This window comes from Malania oleifera, chromosome 4, assembly GCF_029873635.1.
Source record: "Malania oleifera isolate guangnan ecotype guangnan chromosome 4, ASM2987363v1, whole genome shotgun sequence".
In the NCBI taxonomy this organism is placed as follows: Eukaryota; Viridiplantae; Streptophyta; class Magnoliopsida; order Santalales; family Ximeniaceae; genus Malania; species Malania oleifera.
In genome coordinates, this window is record NC_080420.1 from 36,435,853 (window position 1) to 36,458,423 (window position 22,571).

At 37.8% G+C, this 22,571-nt stretch overlaps 1 protein-coding gene across 1 annotated transcript; it reads left to right on the top strand.

The window, feature by feature from the left end:
* The first annotated feature begins 1,722 nt into the window (after nucleotides 1-1,722).
* On the top strand, nucleotides 1,723-3,225 carry LOC131153392 (protein BIG GRAIN 1-like E). The gene has a single exon (XM_058105664.1). The coding sequence runs from the start codon at nucleotides 1,831-1,833 to the stop codon at nucleotides 2,842-2,844; it is 1,014 nt and encodes a 337-aa protein (XP_057961647.1). The 5' UTR covers nucleotides 1,723-1,830; the 3' UTR covers nucleotides 2,845-3,225.
* The last annotated feature ends 19,346 nt before the right edge of the window (nucleotides 3,226-22,571 follow it).

The window sequence follows — 22,571 nt, forward strand, 5'->3', positions numbered from 1 at the left end:
GCATAATGTATCTAACCTTATCTCCATGCAGCTTGAGTGTATTACCGTAATTTGAATTTAACAATCTCACCATTTGGCTAAGGCTCGCCCTTCATTCAATTGGGATAATGAATAGTTTAAACCATTGCCAAATAATAAACGAAATTAAAAATACACAAAGTTATAGTTTACACTATATCCTAGATTTGAGAAAAGCATAATGTATCTAACCTTATCTCCATGTTGCTTGAGTGTATTACCTTAATTTGAATTTAACAATCTCACCATTTGGCTAAGGCTCACCCTTCATTTATGTAATAATAATGATATAAAAATAGGAAACTGACAAAAGAAAAGAAGGGCGATAACATGCGTGCAAAGAAAAAGACAGTATGTATAGTTAAAATTTAGAACCTTATATTTTTTTTAATAATTTGTTTCATTTAAATAAATATAAAACCACTATTTCATATAAGGAGATAACCTTAAGTAGTTACCTATTTTGACAAAAGAATTTTTTTTTTACAATATATATATATATATATATATATATATATATATATATATTTTGTTATACATGTGTCACATGCATGTAGTTAACAATGTAACAGAGCCACACCATATTAAGCTGGAGACCCTCTTGAGAGAAAAACTACACATGCTCTTTGCCTTCTTTGTTTTCTTTATAATATATAATAGTTGTTTTTAAGTTTCACTCCATTAATTATTACCTTATCATGTTAATCAAACTTGATATGTCTGAGTCTGTCAATGGATATATATTATCAGGCTGCAGGTAGGATGAGATCAGATCAGCATGCATGCGTATCCTGCAAAAGGGGTTATTATCCTTCCCTGCCCTACCATAGTTTTCGGCTCTAAAAAGTATAATTCTTTAATTAAGCTCCCTATATGCTAATGAACCATATATATTAGCTAGGAGTGGCCACAAGCTACCCCTTCAACCCCACACAAAACTCCTTAACCCTAAACCCTACTTCTGGTAGAGCAGTCCAATTATTATGCAGAATATCAGATTTCTAAGCAGAGAAATGGCTTCCAACCTAATTAAGAGTGCATCTTAATTTTTTCCTTTTTTTCCTTTTTTTCCCTCTTGCTTTCAAGATAATGATATACTCACAATAGAACTCTGGTATATACAGATTTCTACAACTATAAGAAAAACGAGATTTAGTAACCAATGAATTTCATCACATATGTCCATTTTTCATTGTTAAGGACCTTGTCGCGACAAAAAACTGTCGTTGCCCATTCAGAAACCCCGTCATGAATTGGTCAGTGACATTTGTTTTCTTTTCTTTTTTTCTCTTTTTTTCCTCCTTGCCCTATATATAATGATATATACCCACAAAGGTATTCTGGTATATAGATTTCTACCCCACAGCAAACAGGTCCAACTCCACTTGAAAGCCAAAATCCCACTAAATCAGACCAGAAGCTGAGAATCCAAGGCAACACAGACCTTTGCCCCCACCCCCCACAACACAATCTCTGATATTCATACCTTAAGAGAAATGATAAAAGAAAAGCTTGTTTCCCTTCTACCCCACTCCTCTCCCATGTAAGGCACACCATCCCATTAGGTGGGTCTCTCCAAAAACTCCTTAACACTTCATCAAATGCATTATTATGGACAGTAAAATCAATTATTATTATTCTAACTCCCTCCCATAAAAATTTCATTACTATAAAGTGCCTCTCCCACCACTCTCAATCATTTCAAACCATTCTCTCCACAAACCTCACAACTCCGATCCCTCCTTTTATTCCTTCCCTCCACTTCAATTCTCAACCCCCATTCCCATAAGTACTCATCACAATTTTCCAGCCATGTCCGTCATGGGACTTTCAGACCCGGAGAAGTTTCACAAGAAGCCATTCCATCGGAGAAACGACTCCGGCGAGCTGGACGTGTTCGAGGCCGCCCGATACTTCTCTGGTGGCGGTGAAGCAGCCGGTTTTCAGGGTGGGGGGTTTCCCCACCAGAAGGTCACCAGAGAAGAGAAGCAAACAGCTTGGAGAGGAGCACGAATTAGCCTAGATGTGCCAATGAGTAGAAACCAATCACTTCCCCAGCAGTCTCATGGAGTGGAAAAGCAAGTACTTAAAGAGAAGAAGCACAAGCAACCAAGCTCTCCAGGTGGGAAACTAGCTAGCTTTCTGAATTCTCTGTTCAGCCAAACAGCTTCTAAGAAGAAGAAGAAATCAAAATCAGCCACACAGTCCATGAAGGACATTGAGGAGGAGAGCCCTGGTGGAAGGAGGAGGAGGAGAAGCAGCATTAGTCATTTCAGAAGCGCCAGCACCACAGATTCCAAATCAATTTACTCTTCCTCAAGCTCCGGGTTTAGAACACCTCCTCCCTATGCCAACGTCACCCCCACAAAGAGCTACAAGGATCTCAGAAGCTATTCTGATCACAAGCAAGTTATGTCTCTCTCGAAGTACAATGGGTACCTGAAATCCTCCGCTTCGCATGAAGAAGCTCTGGAGCACAAGAGAAACAGAGATTCCCCTGTTTGGCTGGATGAGGAATTCAGATTCAGCAATGGGATCTCTGCAGGTGATCACAAGTGTAAGAATTTCTGTTCTGGGTTTGCAGAGAAAGACAGAATTTGGGTCGATCACAAGTACCCGTCAGAGGCGATCAAGGAATTGAACAATTTCAACAGGGTGGATGATGATGATGACGATGATGATGGTGCAGAGAGCGATTCAAGCTCTGATCTATTTGAGTTGCAGAACTATGACTTGGGGTATTACTCGAGTGACCTGCCTGTGTATGAGACTACTCGTATGGACAGCATTAAGAGAGGAGCACCAATTTCCAACGGCCCCCTATAATTCTGTACATGCATGATCTGTACTGGGACTTTAATTTCCCCTTCTGATTTCTTCCGAAGCTGTGGGAAGGAAAAATGTTAAAATTCTTGTCCATATTGTGGTAGAACTGGCTGGTTCTTTTCCTTATGAGATTTGTTTGTAGTCATTTCAGTACCCTTTTTTTTTTTTTTGCTGTACCTATAGTGTGGAATGTTTGTTTGTCTTACCTTTAAAAATTTTTATATGCTTTGGGGCCTATGTTCTTGAGTGGAAATGGAACATAGAAGTTCCATTGAAGGAGCGTGCCTAGATTGTGCCATGATTAGAGATTCTCCACTAGAGCTAGCTTGATTAATGGAAAAACATATATAAATGTATGATCCAGCCATGTGCATTTCATCATTTCCTCTTTTGACTTTGGATGCATGCAAGAGCAATACTATGTACTATGCATTAATTTATAGCGTCACGCCTGCACGTGTGGCATGCTTGTAATGATTCTAAGGAAGGAGGATAAATTTTGAAGGGTTTTATCAACTGAAAAAAAAAGTTAAAAAAAATTAAAAAAAATAGAAACAGCGGCCTAGCAGTCCAAACAACAATTTGCATGTGGATGGATAGAGAGAGGCATATACATATTTATTATGTGTCACAAGGAAAACCACCTCACCCCTAATAATAATAATAATAATAATAATAATAATAATAATAATAATAATAATAATAATAATAAGCTTTTAATTTTTAAGATGAGTGGTTTTTAATTGGTAAAAAATGTTACACTTTTTTTATTTATATTGATTATACTTGTTTTCAAAGTTGTAAAAAAAAAAAAAAAATTATGATGGATTATGATAGGGGAAATTTTTTTTTTTTTTCAATATAAAAAATATTGCAATGATGATGGTTTAAATAGCTAATGTAACATGACTTGACATGCATGCATATGGTAAGAATATTTCTAGAAATTTATTCTTCATCATGAGTGTAATCATGCTATTTTTTGACTAACTTGTAAACCGAATTGTACCTGAACTCAAAGCTCTAACCAAAACATCGAAACTCGAATACAAAACTTGAAACATGAGTCTCGTAAATTGATTCGCACCCAAAACTTGAAAGGAACATCGAAACACGTGCCTTGTGAATCGAACCTTAAGCAAACATTGAAATATGAGTCTCATAAACCGAACCGTACAAGAAACTATGGAAGTGCAAATTTGGAACATTGGAGTTTTTTCAAGTTTCATTGAAGATTTTTTCAATAACCATATTTATAATTACTCGCAATATTGATGGATATTGATCATTTGACATTCAAAAAGAAAAAGAGTATAGAAACTAAAACTAGAGTGTCTGATGAGGACTCTAGTTTAGTCATACTAACTCTACAAAAGATTAGATCCATTTAAAGAAGCTAACCCCATTGATAGGCCCTCGAGCTAAAGGATAGGAAACCATAATAATATAGAAGGATATCCATGTTTGATTGTATATCCATGGTTTTTGCAAGTATATACCTTTTACGGTAATTAATTTTTTTTATATAATAAAAAAAAAAAGGACAAAAGGACAAGACTATATAACAAAAATAATTCTAAAATGATCTATCAAGAGTAGACTTCAATAACATTATATGTGTCAACATGACCATGACTGAAGTTCCATATTTTAACTAAACTTTAATAGCAAGTTTATACATTACTCTCACAAAGAGTATGCGCAAGGATTAGTCCTTGCTTTTATTATGAGGCAAATATCTTTAACAAGACTCCAAAGTAGATAGACAGTTTGTTATTTGTGGCTCTTATACTTCTGTTTTGATAAGAAAAGAAGAAAAAAAATATGAAGGGGCAGCACAGCAGGACTCGTCGACGAAGGGTTTATACTCGTCGACAAGGGAATAGCAGAGGTTCGTCGACGAAGGTTCTAAAACTCATTGACGAATAATTACCGAGAACGGGAAATTTCAGACTTCTGACATCGTCGACTAGAGCCCTGTATTCATCGTCGAAAGTTCTTGGTCTCATCGACGAAGCCTCTGTGTTCGTCGATGTGGGGCGCCTAGGCTGCGACACTTTTCTGAAATTTTGAATTTTTGAACGTTGGGTGGTTGGACAAACGAGGGGAAACCTTCGAGGAAACTCTATATATGTCATCTGGGTATATTTTGAGAAAGAGAGTGATCATTATTGAAGTTTATTGTACACATTTTGATTTCCTTAGTGAAATTTGTGTATCACTGCTTCTATGGATGTATGCTTTGCCAAACCACGTAAATCTTTGTGTTGATCTTGTTCTAGTTGTATGTGTTATTTACATTCATTTGTTGTTGTTTATTCCGCTGTGCATCCTCATTATACGATCCATTTCACAACAAATTAGTATTAGAGCGATTATTGTTATGGCAGCGGGATCGTCTTCTGCAAGATTTGACATTGTCAAATTTGATGGAATCGGAAATTTTGGTTTATGGCAAAGGAGAGTGAAAGACATTCTTGTGCAACAAGGAATGGCTAAGGCTCTACTTGATACTCAACCGGAAGGAATGGATGAGGTAACATGGCTAGATTTGAAAGTAAAGGCAGCATCGACAAACGCTTGTGTTTGGCCAACGAAGTTCTCTATCTGGTGATGGAGAAGGATTCTCCAGCGGCTATCTGGCGAAAGTTAGAAAGTTGGTACAAGTATAAATCTCTCAATAACAAACTTTTTCTTAAGTAGCGTTTATATTGGCTTAAGATGGTAGAAAGATCTAGTCTAGATCAACACATCAATGTGTTTAATAAAATCATAAGTGATCTTATGAGAGTTGATGTGAAGTTTGATGAGGATAATAAGGCTTTGATGCTGTTAAATTCTTTGCCCTCAACTCATACCTACGAAAATCTTGTGACCACTCTAACGTAGGGAAAAGAAACACTTGAGTTGGAAGAGGTAACAAATGCTTTGTTAAATTTCATCAACGAAAATATTACAAGTGATGAAGGAGAGCGGTGATAAAGGGTTGTAATGAGCGAAGCAAAGGAAAGTTTAAAAATGGGTCTAATCGGAAATACCAAAATCAATCTAAGAAGAAGAAGGAAATCTGGTATTATTAATGCGGTAAAAAGGGGCCTGTAAAACCGGAGTGTTTGGATTGGAAGAAAGGTAATGCTAATAAGCATGAGGGGATTTCTAAATCTATGAATGTTGTTCAAGAAGAGGATTCAGCGGATAGTGATGTTCTATTAGTTTCAGCGGAGTCGGATAATTTAATGGACTCCTAGATACTTGACTCTGTATGTTCTTGTCATATGATTCCAAACAAGGAGTGGTTCAGCACTTACAGGTTAGTAAATTATGGATCAGCTCTTACAGGTAATAATGCTTCTTGTAAGATCGCTGGCATAGGAAATGTAAAGATAAAAATGTTTGATGGTGCTATAAGAACATTGTGTAATGTAAGACATATACCTAAGTTGAAAAAGAGTTTAATATCCTTTGGCACTTTGTATTGTAATGGCTTCAATTACAAGTCTAAAGGTGGAGTCTTGACGGTATGGAAAGGTAATCTGACTATAATAAAAGGGTAGAACTGGATGAAAATATTTCCACTTTGCAGGGAACTACGTTGTAGTGGAGTTTGCAACCGTGGATGCTAAATCAGATGAGAACCGTCTATTGCCTATGCGTCTTGGGCATATGGGAGAACATGGCACATGAAAGAAAATACACAAAGAGAATTGTTGAACTTTTTAAATCATGTCAATTGGAATTTCTGCAAGATTTTGTGTTCTTGGAAAACAAAACAGGTTGAAAAAATTCAGTTCAACGATTCACAGATGAAGGAATTCTTAACTAGTACATTCAAATTGTTTTGGACCCAGTTATAGTTTCAATAAAGGTTGGACATGTGACTATGTGGAATTTCATTGATGATTACTCACGAAAGGTTTTGGTTTTCTTCATTTGTCGCAAATCTAAGTACTTTTGGCCAAGTGTTAAGATTTGTAGCTGAAAGTGGGAAAAGGGCTTAGATCGGAGTAGAAAGGAAATCAATATTTAAGGCCAGTATGGGACCGCCGTACGCTGAATTTTCTCGTTTTATGGATTTTTGTTGCTAAAGGCAGGGCATCAAAGAACAGTTATATCATAAAATTTTCGCCGGACACCCTTAACAAAAGGGATCTAACTCCAGAAAACTAGAGTTATCGATCGGCGAGACACGGGGCGGGAGAGGAAACCCCCCCCCCACCCCGGGCCCCCGGCCCCCCCGGGGGGCCCCCCCCCCCCCGTGGGAAACTCTAACTACAATGATAGGGGTCAATAAACGTGTCTCAGATTGATGTGCAGGAGACACTATCAGAGAACTTCGGCCAAGCAGTTAGTATGGCTTATGGTGTTTCTAGTTTCACCGATCACCACAGGCAAATAGCTAGCGGTTAAGTGGGAGGTAGAAAATTGGACGAAAAATGCAGACTACTCTGAATTGAGGTAGGGGGTTGTCCACCTATGGCCCGGCTAGTGAGGAGAGGTCGAAGATTGACCCGAATCTGGCGTCGTGCATCTTCTGGGATATCCATAGGGTGTAAAGGGTATACGTTTGGACCTAGTGACAACACTGAGGATCATAGAGATTATTCTTGGATAGATGGCATGGGGAACATACTCAAGAGTTTGATGATCAGAACAAGCCAAAAGCTTGGGCATGATGAATAGGTTGGTGCAGTGGAGTGGAAGCTCAGGGCAACGAAATGTGCATGGTCCTCGGTGGTTGCAGGGAGCTTTAGCTCGGAAACCATCAAGTTGAAATATTCCTATACAGAGATCCGACGTAATAATTAGGCTCCATCAAGGTAATGGTTTTGAAGACTTAGTGGGTCTTATGCTTTTCTTTGCCAGTTTGCAACGATCCAACCTAACATTCAAGAGTAGTGCATGGCCAGAGAAAGATAGATGTATGGAATTAATTATTTGAGGAAATGGAGTCACTACATAAAAATCAAACATAGGAGTTGGTGGAGCATCCAGGTGGGAAAAGACCGATTGGGTGCAAATGGGGTGTATAGAAAAGGAGCAATTAGTCAAGAAAGGAAGGTGAGAAGTTCAAGGTACGGTTGGTGGCAAAAGGATACTGACAAAAGAAGGGGATAGATTATGATGAGATCTTTTCTCCAGTGGTCCGACATACTTATATTAGAATTGTGTTGGGATTGGTAGCTTATTACGATCTTCATTTGGAACAAATGGATGTGAAGACAGTGTTTCTTCACGGTGACTTGGAGAAACAAATCTATATGGTACATTCGAAGGTTTCATTGAACCAGGAAAATAAAATTTTGTTTTCAAGTTGAAGAAATATCTTTAAGGGCTGAAACAGTCTCCAAGGCATTGGTATAAATAGTTTGATGATTGGCTATAAACGGTGTGAGTATGACTGCTGCGTATATGTGAATAAACTTGATAATGGATCACTTATTTTCTTGTTATTGTATATTGATGATATGTTGATAGATGCAAGAGATTGAACTAAGGTGAATCAGTTAAAGGACCTATTACATAAGGAATTTGACATAAAGGATCTTGGTTCAGCCAAGAAAATATTTGGGATGGAGATTCACCATGACAAGACTGTAGGGAGATTATGGTTATCTCAGGGTGCTTATGCACAGAAGGTGTTGGAGAGGTTTAGCATGATAGATGCAATACCGGTGTGTACACCTCTAGCGAATCATTTCAAGTTGTTTACTGCAGATTACCCAAGTTCAGATGAGAAAATCTGGGACATGTCAAAGGTCCCCTATGCTAGTGTTGTGGGGAGTTTAATTTATGTCATGGTATGTATGAGACCAGATTTAGCTCATGCAGTGAGCGTGGTGAGCAAGTTCCTCTCTAATCCAGGAATGCAGCATTGGGAAGTTGTAAAATGGATACTCAGATACTTGCGGGGTACATTGGGATATGACATCATGTTCAACAAGCAACAGGGTTGTCCTTCAATTATGGGGTTTGTTGATGTAGATTATGTTGGAGATATTGATAACAAAAGGTCTACAATGAGATATGTATTTACTCTTATAGGAGGACCGGTGGAGATCCATGGTACAGTCTCTGGTCGCATTGTCCACAACTGAGGTGGAATATGTGGCAGATGCCAAAGCTGCAAATGAGGCCTTATGGCTTACTGGTTTAGTCAGAGAGCTGAGGTTATAGCAAGATGGTGTGGTGCTACATTGTGATAGTCAGAGTGCCATTTACTTAACGAAGAATCAGATATACCATGCTAGGACCAACACATTGATGTGAGGTTTCACAGGGTTCGGGAATTGATTGCTTCAGGTGAACTTGTATTGGAGAAAATTCACACATCTGATAATGCAGTAGATATTATGACCAAATCAGTTACTTCAAAAAAGTTCAAGCATTGCTTGGACTTACTTCATGTCTCCAAGTGATAGAAGGGAGACATACCCAGCCAAGACTTTTTAAGTTCAAAGTGAAGCAGTTCATGTTTTTGAGATTCTTCTAAGGGGCGTATAATCGCCAAGGTGGAGATTGTAATTTGTGGCTCTTATACTTTTGTTTTGATAAGAAAATAAGGAAGGAGAAAAAGCACGAAGGGGGTAGCACAGCAGGATTCGTCGACGAAGGGTCTATGCTCGTCGACGAGGGAATAGTAGAGGTTCGTCAACGAATGCTCTAAAGCTTGTTAACGAATAATTACCGAGAGCAGGAAATTTCAGACTTTTGGCATTGTCAGTGAGAGCCCTGTATTCGTCGACAAAGGTTCTTCTTGGTCTCGTTGACGAAACTTCTATGTTTGTCGACGAGGGGCGCCTCGGCTGCGGCACTTTTCTGAATTTTTGAATTTTTGAACGTAAGGTGGTTGGTCAAACAGGGGCAAACCTCCAAGGAAACTATATATATGTCATCTGGACATATTTTGAGAAAGAGAGTGATCATTATTGAAGTGTATTGTGTACATTTTGATTTCCTTAGTGAAATTTGTGTGCCATTGCTTCCGTGGATGTAGATTTTGTCGAATCACGTAAATCTTTGTGTTGATCTTGTTTTGATTGTGTGTTATTTACATTCATTTGTTGTTGTTTATTCCACTATGCATCTTCATTAAACAATCCATTTCAGAACACAGTTGTTAATAAGATGTAAGGCTTTGAGAGATTCGCATTCGAGAATAACTTGTTGATAACTCATAATATATTTTTAGTGATTGAGGCCTTTGGATGCCAATTAATTTATAAGAGAACAAAACTAGTCCATCTATCCTTCTCTTTTTAAATATTAAGGTTTATTGTCAATTGGTAGATTATGGCCTAAAGACTCAAATCCTAGCGAAGTTTGAATTTTATTAAATGAGCCGCCTTTGAAGTGCAAATTAATTTATTATATTGATAGTATATTCTAATTTCTATCAATTATTCACCACCTTTTATACGTGGTGTCATAGCTTCACTTCGTGGAGGTGTGGAGCTAGAACCCTGATTTTGTTGAAATTGCATGCATCTGGTTTTGGATATTATAAAAGTAAAAATTTGGAAGGGGCTTTTGAATCCCTATGCTTTAACTTATCAAAGATGAGTGGACCATATCATTGCAACATTTCAATTCAAATTATCAAAAAATTAAGAAAAAAAATATATCTCTTGTGTTTGGGAGAGAGCCTTCAATTTGAAAAAAAATATAATACAAAATTATATTGAGTTTTATCTAAATCCGAACAAATACAGATCCAAAATTTGAAATCTATACTCCCAAATACAACATATAACTCTATGTTTGAAAAGCTCATGAATTTGGAGTTGTATTAGATCTGAATAAGATGTAATATTAAATTGTATTGAAATTTGTTCAAATTCACCAAATTTCAAAACTAAGGTTCGAAATCCATGCATCCAGATGTAGAGAAAGTGTTTTTATTTTTTATAATCAGGGGACTCTAACCACCATCGCGTTATATTGGACACAATGGTGCGACACCAAATCCAGGGGAGTGAAAGTCATCCACCCATTAACACACACCTGATAATTCACCGGCATAATGCCTCAAGGGAAAATCAAACTTGTGATCTTGGAGTCTCCAAAATCACAAGTTCACCCTTACCACTTGAGCTAGCCCAGCTGGTCGCAAAAGTATTTTTTAAAAATATGGACCCTATATTTGCAGAAGTCTTGGATTTGTACTTGTTTTGGATTTTGGTAAGAATTAATATTAGATTGTATTGAAATTTTTCTGAACCATCCAAATCTAAATCCAAAATTTGAAATTTATGTTCCCAAATGCAACATCTGCATAGTTTATTTTAATTGCAATTGTTTGTTTTGAGCATAAACCCCATAGATTTTGACGTCAAAATATTTCTGAAATTAACTAGAAGACAATCGTACGTTTCATTTATGTATGAATCCTAAATGTTGGGAAGGGTAGATCTATGAGCAACAATCACACACGAAGAGAAATCAAACACATCCACACTGGAACACTGGATTTACGTGGTTCGGTCGAATCAACCCACATCCACGGAGCACACACCACTACACTATACTGGGAGAAAAAAGACAAGAGGAGTCATACTGCTCAACTCTCTCTGTCTCTCTCTCTCTCTGTATCTCTCTCTCTCTCTCTCTCTCTCTCTCTCTCTCTCTCTCTCTCTCTCTCTCACCACAACTCTCTACTCTCTGCTCTCTATACACAACACAACTCTTTTCTCGCAGTTTACACAACTCACAACTCAATGCTACTATATCTATACACAGCACCACCCTCATATATATATATACACATAGGGAAGGGAAAAAATCATAGAAGGAGGCTGCAGATTTCAGCATTGTCCGCAGAACTTGGTGGTGACCGGTCATCAATGTCAAAGGTACCGGCTGGGCTGGTGCAGCTGTCGGCGACTCCACACCTCTAATTTCAACAATCTCTCACTTGGAGATGGAGACAGCATCTCAACCAGTGTATAAGCAAATGATGTGCTCAAGTTTGTCTTCAAGCATGAAGACCAACTGAAGTTGAGCACAACTTCAGCTTCTCTATAGTCACCACCTTCGTCAACATGTCAGTTGGATTTCTACTACCTTGAATCTTTTCAAGTGCCAGTACTCCATCCTCTAATAGAGATCTGATGAAGTGATAACGCAATCTGATATGTTTGGTTCTAAAATGAAATGCAGAGTTTTTTTCCAGATGTTTCACACTCTGACTGTCGACGTATAAAACATTCCTCTCCTGCTTTAACGCAAGATCTGTCAACAAACTCTGAAGCCAAATCTTCTCTTTGCTGGCTTCTGTCACTGCTACGTACTCAGCTTCTGTAGTGGATAGGGCAACAATCTTTTGTATCTGCGATATCCAACTAATAACTGCTGTGCCAACAGTGAACATGTATCCAGTAGTGCTCCAACGGTGATCAATTTCTCCAGCAAAATCGGCATCTACATACCCTTTGACTTTCAAGTCTCCTTTGCCGAAACATAAGCACTTATCAATAGTGCCTCTGAGGTACCTGAAGATCCACTTCACTACTTTCCAGTGAGTCTTCCCTGGATTAGACATGAATCTACTGACTGCTCCCACTGCTTGGCCAATGTTCGGTCTGGTACAAACCATGGCATACATGAGACTTTCAATGGCTGAGGCATAAGGTACCTTAGCCATGAAGTCATTCTCTTCATCTGTCTGGGGAACCTGATCCTTAGAGAGGCGAAAGTGTCCTGCCAAAGGTGTATTTACTGCTTTGGCATTGCTCATGTTAAACCTCTGTAGAACACGGCTAATGTACTCTGACTGAGATAACTGCAATGTTCCCTATTGCTTATCTCTAAAGATCCGCATCCCAAGTATCTGCTTCGCTGAGCCTAAGTCATTCATGTCAAATTTCATTAACAATTGCTGGTTCAATTTCCTGATCTCTTCTATATCTGGTCCTGCGATCAACATGTCATCTACATATAACTACAGAATGATATAGCTATACTAATACCTCTTGAAGTAGCAACAATGGTCAGCGTTACACTTTAGAAAATCATTCCTATCCATAAAGCCGTCAAAATTTCGTTACCATTGTCTAGGAGCTTGTTTAAGACCGTACAAGCTCTTCTTCAACCTGCACACCAGATTCTCTTTACCTTTCTCTGAGAATCCTTCTAGTTGATGCATGAGATTTCCTTATCAAGATCACCATGAAGAAATTCCGTCTTCACATCTTACTGCTCAAAATGTAAACCCTCTGAGGCAACAATACTCAGAACAAATCTAATGGTTGTCAACTTCACAACTGGTGCAAAAATGTCAATGTAGTCAATTCCTTCATTCTGCTCAAAGCCTTTAACTACCAACCGAGCCTTGTATCTCCTAGAGCCACCATGCTCCTCTTTGATTCTATACACCCACTTGTTGTGAAGGGCCTTCTTGCCTTTGGGCAACTCATCCAGTTCCCATGTTCTGTTAAAGGTAAGGGACTTCATCTCGTCCTTCATCGCAAGCTCCTAGTTGCTCGCATCTCCTGCCTGACATGCTTCATCTTAGCATTTGGGCTCTCCTCCATCTGTAAGAAGTAAATAATCTATATACCTTCTATTTGGTACATGGGGCTGAGTAGATCTCCTAAGCTCCAGAGCTGGAGTAGGAGGTGGTGGTGCGACGATCTGCTCCACTAGTTCCTCCGCTTGAGGATTTTCGGCATTCTTCTGTTGTGTCCCGACACATTCTAGGACATCATCCATATTTACATAGGTTGATTCTCTCTGAACTAGTTCGGTGGATTCTTCCATGTGCCTATCTTTGTACATCACCTTTTCATCAAAAATCACATCTCTGCTTCTGATCACCTTTTTGTTTTCATCATCCCAAATGCAGTATCCAAATTAATCTCCACCATAACCGATGAAAGTGCATTTCCGGGATTTCAGATCCAGCTTATCCCTGACATGATCATTGATATGTACATATGCAACATAACCAAAAACTTTCAAATATGAAAGTCTTACCTCTTTGTTACTCCAAACTTCTTCTGGTAGACTATAGTCCAATGGTACTGAAGGACTTCTATTAATCAAATAAGCTACTGTGTTGACTGCATCTGCCCAAAATATCTTTGGCAAGCCTAACTGCATACGCATGCTTTTGGCTTTTTCTGTCAACGTTCCATTCATCCGCTTGGCTACGCCGTTGTGTCGAGGCATACGTAGCACAGTCCTTTCCATTATGATACCATGCTCATAGAATAATTTCTTGAACTCAGTGTCAACATACTTTCCACCGTTATCTATTCTCAGCCTTTTGATTTTCAAACCAGTTTCGTTTTCTACCATCGCTTTCCAAATTTTAAAAGCATCAAAAACATCATATTTATACTTCAGGAAGTAAACACATACCTTCCATGAATGATCATCGATAAATGTGACGAAGTAATGCTTTCCTCCTGTAGACTAAATGGTTGTTAGTCTCCATACATCTGAATGGACTAGCTCAAGTCTCTCCTTCTTCGGGGTACTGATGTTTGTCTGGAAACTGACTCTTTTCTGTTTCCAAAATATGCAATCCTCGTATGTGTCAATCTTCACTGACTGTAAATCACTCAACTTACCCTTTGAGTGCGTCACCCTGAGTCCCTTCTCACTCAAGTGTCCGAGTAGTTGATGCCATAAGTTGCTATCATCATTTCCTGTAGCAACTGTAATAGACATACATGCATTAGGAGTTACATAAAGAGTACCACTTTTCTTACCTCGAGCAATTGTCAATGCACCCTTCGAAATCTTCCATTCATTGCCAATGAAAGATGTGTTATAACCTTCATCTTCCAATTGACCGAATGAGATCAAATTCTTCCTCAGGTCTGGAATATACCTAATATCTCTCAGTTTCCATACTGACCCATTCATTTTTATCTTCACTTTCCCCTTACCGGCAATGTCGCAAGGTTGATCATTTCCCATATATACTTTACCAAAATTACCTGATGTATACTCCTCCAGGAAATCTCTACTACAAAAGGCATGGAATGAAGCTCAAGAGTCTAACACCCAAGACTCCTTTTTGCTCTCCAAAGAGTAGATCAACAAATCATCATTTTCGAAAGCAATATTTGTAACATCCCTGAATTTCTTAACATAAAATATCACATACTAAATAAAATGGTCAACCCGAACCCGTGGGTAACGGGGACACCTGTCATACACAGCGGAAAACCTAGCAGCAGTACACATAAAATCTCAAACATCCCGTCATAAAATATAATACCAGAGCATTCTATACATCCTCACATACATCAAAATATCTCTAGGGTCAAACACAAAATAATTCTAACCCTAGTACAAAATCTTACCCTCCTCACGGGGTAATCTCACTAATCTCAACGGCGGCCTTGACCCGCCGGTCTCTCAGGGACTCCTGAAAAATGTAATAATATTGGGGGTGAGACACTTCTCAGTAAGGGAAAATAAACTAAATACAGCTGTGTGGCAACATGAATATTTAATGCATTTATACGTATATAGTACATTTCATAATTCCATAAACATCATCATATCGTACTGGGTAAACATATATTTTCACATCTGTTAATAATTCATATCATCCATAAAATCATTTGTTATAACTGTAGTACTAAAAATAAACCCAGGATGACTAGCTAGCTGGTGTCATGTATTACCCCCCATGACGGGTTGTGCAGCCCGAAGGCGGGACCCGACAATGGCTGGCCGACCACTGTCGAATCAAATATGTCTGTAAGTACGATGAGCCCGCCACACCCTGGTCCGGACTGCCAGGTGGACGTCCACACTCTACTGAAAGCCACATCGACTATCCATCTCCCATCCCCTCGTGGGACGGTAGCACTAATAAGGCCTCGTGCCAAAATGAACCCATAGCTACGGTACCGAGCTCCTGGTCTGAACTAAACCAACATCCTGGTTGTGAAAACATATAATACATGATCATACGTAACATCATTACGGCCTCGTGCCGAAAACATAGATACGGCCTCGTGCCGAAAATATAAATACGTGGCCTCGCGCCAATAACATAAATACGGCCTCGTGCCAATAACATAAATACGGCCTCGTGCCGATAACATAAATATATGGCCTCGCGCCAAAAACATAAATACGGCCTCGTGCCGATAACATAAATATATGGCCTCGCGCCAAAATTGTTTCAGGTATATATATACTGAAAATACCTCATTTATCACACAATCGTCAAAACCATCACAACATCACTCATATTTTCATAAATGCCTGAAATCATGCTTGGTTCGTAAAATCTTTCACATCATAATACATTTCACATAAAATAATATTCATGCCACACATATGCTGTTAAAAGTCATACTTCATATTCTAAAAACGTGAATTATTTATATCTCATACATACATATACATTTTAATCATCATAGCAGTATTTTCCCAATCGTACATTTCATGCGTAATACACAATATAACCTATGCTTTTCTGAAAATAAATTTACTCATAATCAATAATAATTTGTATGAAAAATTACTGCTTTAGTTTATTCCCTTACCTGACTATTAAGAACTTCCTTAGGACCCAAAATTTCACGCCCTTGGCGCCCGAAATTTAATTCCTGCAATTTACATTTTTCCCCAGATTAATTAATCTATTTCTCCAAAATAATACTCATCTAGCCTTCCTTAGGCTCCATATACCTCAAATTAATATTTAAACTATTATTTAATATCCCTACTTAATTTTTCAAATTTTTCCTGCGGGTCCCAAAATTACACCCGTGGCGCTCACCCGAGCCCTAAATTTCAGAAATCCTATTTCAGTCGCAGATGCTTAATATTTTAGCATTTCTAAATTAATGCTAATTAATTAAAAATAAGCCCCTTAATAATCGCCGCACCCCAAATTTGGAGTTTTGGCCCGACACCCCCATGAGAATTCCATCCCACTAGACTTGTAGAGAATCATCCCTAGATTCTCGTGGTGGTGTCCGTTCGTCAATTGGGCTTATATTTTGCAAGAAATTAAAGAAAAAGGGGGAAATGGCTTACCCCAGGGAATATGCCTACGCCGCTCCTACCATCGATCCGCTCCAGTAGAAATGACGGCAGCAGCGAATGGAGTCCAGTGGTATCTTCGGATTTTCGATCGGGCGAAAATCCGTCGCGAAATCGAGGAGAGAGGGAGAGAGAACGTGAGGAGAGAGAGAGTGTTCTGAGAGTTGCAGAAGGATAAAAATAAAGAAAGGAAAAGTAAAGAAGAAGAAGAAAAGAAGAAGAAGAAGAAAAAGAAATCCTGAAGCTGGAAGCTTCAGGATGTAATAATGTTAATAATAATAATAATAATAATAATAATAATAATAATAAATATATTTAATTAATATTAATAATAATATATTTTATTAAAAAAAAATAAAAATAAAAATAAATTTTAATTAATTTTTTTTTCTTTTTTTTTTCTTTTTCTTTTTCTTTTAAATTCGATTAATTAATTAATTATTTTTTTTTCTTTTTTTTTTAAATTCGTTTAATAATTAATTAATTAATAATTATTATTATTTTTAATTATTTATTATTATTATTATTTTTTTTTTATTTTTTTTTTTATTTTTTTTATTTTTTTGAAATCAATCCACTAATATTTTATATCTCTTTTTGGGGTTTTTACAATATTTGCTTCTGTCTTTGCCCTCGTCTCATATTCTTTCTTTTGACTTCTACACTGGTTCTTGTAATGACCAGTTTTTCTACAGTTCCAACACTCAATAATTTTTGTGCTTTGGGAACCTGTGTCCTAAGTACCTCTGGGATTTCTGGATTTAGATCACCTAGGCCTAGATCTGCCGCAGTTGTTTGATCGTCCATGCCTGTTTCCTCTACCTCGACTCTCCATGTTCAAGGCTAAACTCAAAGAGGAGCCATGGTTCGACTGCATTCTGATTTCCTCCATCAAAATCATGCTAACGACCTCATCATATACAAGATTTGATTTTCCTACGGAGCTACTGATGGCAGTAACAACACCATTCCAACTTTCAGGCAACTGACTGAGAATCAATAGAGTCCGAATCTCATTATCAAACTTTATCCCGACTGAGACGAGTTGATCTGAAAACTCATTGAAATTATTCAAATGCCTGCTGAAACTTTCACCTGCAGATATGCTCATCGTAAATAGTTTTTTCATGAGATGTACCTTATTTGCGGCTGAAGGCTGCTCGTACATATTAGAGAGTGCATCCATTAAAGACTTGGTGGATGATATATGCTTGATATTGAACGCCACAAACTTTGTCAACGTCATTCTGATGGCTCTGAGAGCTTTTCGGTCAATCAACTCCCACTCGCTCTCCTTCATGGATTCTGGTTTCTCCATCAGTGGTAAGTGCAACTCCTTACCAAACAAATAGTCATCGATCTGCATTTTTCAGAAACCAAAGTTTGTGTCGTCAAACATCTCGATCTGAGAGCTCTTTTCATTCGATATCTTGATTCACTAATCTAGAGATAGAATTACCTCAAACGGACAGTATGGTTGGATCCGGAACGGCGGAAAACCCTAAAAATGGCTTAAGTCGTTCGAAAAATAGACCCGAAATGACTTCGAAAAACCCAGTCAAACTTTTGGTCAAACCTGGTCAACTTTAACAAAATATTCCTCTCACGGACGGAATATTCCCTGACTACGTTACTGACGCCATTAATTGCGCTGTTTGCTGATGTGGCACTTAGGGCCCATTGTGGGACCCACTTGCTGACGTGGTGTGGGCACGGGGCTGACGTCGTAGGTGACTCAACGGCTCACGTGGAAGTGACGTGGCTGCTAACTGGCCGCTTACTTGGCGCCACATGGCGCTGACGTGGCGGGTTGCTGGGCCCGGGTCCCGGCTGACATGCGCTAACATGGACGGGTGACATGGCACTAATGTCACTCGTCTTCAACCTCCGTCCATTCTCCAGTGTGTGGTCGCGCATGCGGGAACCTTCCGAGTCTCTGCCAGTGCGTGAAGGCACATTTGGGCGCATGGAAATGTCCCCTGTACGTTGGCAGAGTGTGCTGGCGCGTGCGGTCTCATCTGTGGTTGTTTGAAGCTCCGGTTGCCACCATTAGCTTCGTCTGGACGAGAGGAGTTCGATGGTGGCCTCAAAATTAAATTTTGAGCTATTGGACAGAGGCTCAAAATCCGAGAATTTTTCTCCAAACTGGTGATTCTACTCCAACCAAAGCTCTGATACCAATTTTTGGGAAGGGTAGATCTATGAGAAACATTCACACACAAAGAGAAATCAAACACATCCACACTGGAACACCGGATTTACATGGTTCGGTCAAATCGACCTACGTCCACGGAGCACACACTATTGCAGTATACTGGGAGAAAAAATACAATAGTAGTCACACTGCTCAACTCTCTTTGTCTCTCTCTCTGTCTCTCTCTCTCTCACCACAACTCTTTGCTCTCTACTCTCTGTACACAACACAACTCTCTTTGCATAGTTTACACAACTCACAGCTTAGTGTTACTATATTTATACACAACACCACCCTCATATATATATACACAGGGAAGGGAAAAAATCAAAGAAGGAGGCTGCAAATTTTAGCATAGTCTACAGAAGTTGGTGGCCGTCGGTTATCAATGTCAAAGGTACCAGTTGGGCTGGTGCGGCTGTCGGCGACTCCACACCTCTAATTTCAGTAATAAACTGTACTAGCTAAGTTTTTTACTTGTTATTAAACTGGTATCCTTTTTTTTTTTGGAAAGAGTCGGAAGTCACCCACATAGCGGTCTCGTCCCAACTTTATTAATAACTCTCACTTATGGCGGAAGAATACCATGAAAATAGAAAGACACTTGGGGCTTACATAAGAACCAATAAAATACCCCATGCATCAAACCAAACAAAAGAAGAAAACAAATATATACCAGAACCAAAAGGAAACCAACTAAAATATAGCCTAATTCTTTTATTGCTTACTCACTACTAGTAGGAGATATCACTCGATTACTCTGGGCTAGTGGGGGGGCAGACTAACTCGCTTTATACTATGTAAATGGTCCAAGATCCCCTCTTTCTTGACCACTTCTATCTCACATTTGTATTGCACCGAACATAAACTAAGGGTGCTTAGGGTAGCCTCGCCAAATGTAGTTTCTGAAACAAATGCACCATAAAACTCCTACTTTAGTTTCATACTATTGTCATGGATCAATTTGATTGATTGATTGATTTTTATTCAAATAAAATTTTGACTTCCTCGCCCATAAATTCTAGTAGACTATGTTATCTTTGTGTTTAATTTGTATTTAACTCCTTTTTTTTTTTTTTATCCTTGATGTTTTGTCTTGATTTTTAGAGATCAAATCTCTAGATTTATAGATCCATAAGCATTCTCGTAGGGAAACATTCCGATAGTCAAGAGTTTAGAGCTTCTATTTTAAGTATCTCGATTTCTAACTTTAGATGGATGGAAAGTGATATGGTATATATAGAATTTATGAATTATCTCCTATTGTATAAAAAGGGGAATTGATACTCTATTGACAAGATCAAACAACAATTTCTAGAAATTATTATTACTTCTTTTAGTTCACATTTTATAACTAAGACTCGTGTTCCTAATAATATATGGTACACAATCACAAGCTACTCACATGTTAGCATTCTATTCTAATTTAAAGAGATGCGTAGTCAAATTCCCAACTAGAGAAGTCACTCAAAAAGTATGAACTAGCAAAAACGGCCTAGTTATGTTTTAAAATAAAAAAATCATTACACGAATATAGCTTATTTCATTCCTTTCTATTTTCATGCCATCTCCTCCGATCCCTCTTCTCTCCTCGGTATTCTCACCATCCATCTGCTTATTTCAATTATAAATTTTTAATATTTATTTTTGATATTTTTTTGTTGATTTTTTTATAAAATAGAATGTCATACAAACATTTTTTTTCCATTCAGCTTAATATAATTATATATATATATATATATATATATATATACATTTTTTTCCATTCAGCTTAATATAATTATATATATATATATATTATCATTATTTCAGAAATAACCAAAATAGAAAATGTCACGAAAAAAAAAATCATCCACTAGTTATATCATACAATACTTAAATTTTGAAATCTAAATTTTTAAAATTCATGACAACATAAAAATGCTTAAATTTTACAAATCAAACACGAGGTTAGGATACCGAACAAGCACTAACAAGAGGTCTTATTTTAAAATGATGTAAAGATGAAATGTTCAATTTTGTCGTAAAGCAAAAATAAAATAATAAGTGGGACAATAATAATAATGAGCTGGCGAAGTTTGAATTTTATTAAATGAGCCGCCTTTGAAGTGCAAATTAATTTATTATATTGATAGTGTTTGGTTTTGGATATTATAAAATTAAAAATTTGGAAAGGAAGTTTGAATCCCTATGCTTTAACCCATCAAAGATGAGTGGACCATATCATTGCTACATTTCCATTCAAATTATCAAAAAATTGAAAAAATATATATCTTGTGTTTGGGAGATAGCCTTCGATTTGAAAAAAAATATATAAAACAAAATTATATTGAGTTTTATCTAAATCCAAACAAATACAGTTCCAAAATTTGAAATTCATACTCCCAAATACGGCATATAACTCTATGGTTGAAAAGCTCTTGAATTTGAAGTTGTATTAGATCTGAATAAGATGTAATATTAAATTATATTGAAATTTGTTCATGTTGGGAATTGATTGACGAGCAACAATCGCACAAGCAAAATTATGCAACACAAATGTGAGACCATATTTACGTGATTCGGTCCACTGTGACCTACGTCCACAGGAGAGCTTAAATCCACTATAATTACCAGGAGATTTACACAAGGAGAAGGAGGAGGCTACTGCCCTTAACTCCTCTCTTACTCTCACAAGGATTCACTCTGCCTCACACGCAACTCTCTTTTGCAACTCACCACACAATCACACTTCTTCAATTCACCACACATTCCACACACACATACATTACATATATATACACATGGGAGGGGGAAGAAGTCAAATATGGAAGCTGTAATTTCATTATGGTAGGCAGATTGTTGGTGGCCGTCCATCTCCAGCTTCAACATTTTCGCTTGGGTGCAGCTGTCGACACACATACGAGCCACACATCTCCTAACAGTTCAAATTCACCAAATTTCAAAACTAAGGATTCGAAATCCATGCATCCAGACGTAGCGAAAGTGTTTTTATTTTTTATAACTAGGGGACTCTAACCACCATCACGCCACATTGGACACAATGGTGCAGCACCAAATTCAAGGGAGTGAAAGTCGCCCGCCCATTAACGCACCCCTAATAACTCACTAGCGTAATGCCTCAAGGGAGCATCAAACTCGTGATCTTGGAATCTCCAAAATCACAAGTTTGCCCTTACCACTTGAGCTAATCTAGCTGGGTGCAAAAGTATTTTTTAAAAATATGGATCCCATATTTGGAGAAGTCTTGGATTTGGACTTGTTTTGGATTTTGGTAAGAATTAATATAATACTGTATTGAAATTTGTCTGACCCATCCAAATCTAAATCCAAATTTTGAACTTTATGTTCCTAAATGCAACATCTGCATAGTTTATTTCAATTGCATCAAACGAAACGAAAGAAGAAAACAAACCTATACCAAAACCAAAAGAAAACCAACTAAAAGGATAGCCTAATTCTTTTATTGCTTACTCACTACTAGTAGGAGATATCACTCAACTACTCTGGGCTAGTGAGG

Coding starts and splice junctions, on each gene's coding strand:
- LOC131153392 (XM_058105664.1), top strand. CDS start 1,831: ATGTCCGTCATGGGACTTTCAGACCCGGAGAAGTTTCACAAGAAGCCA.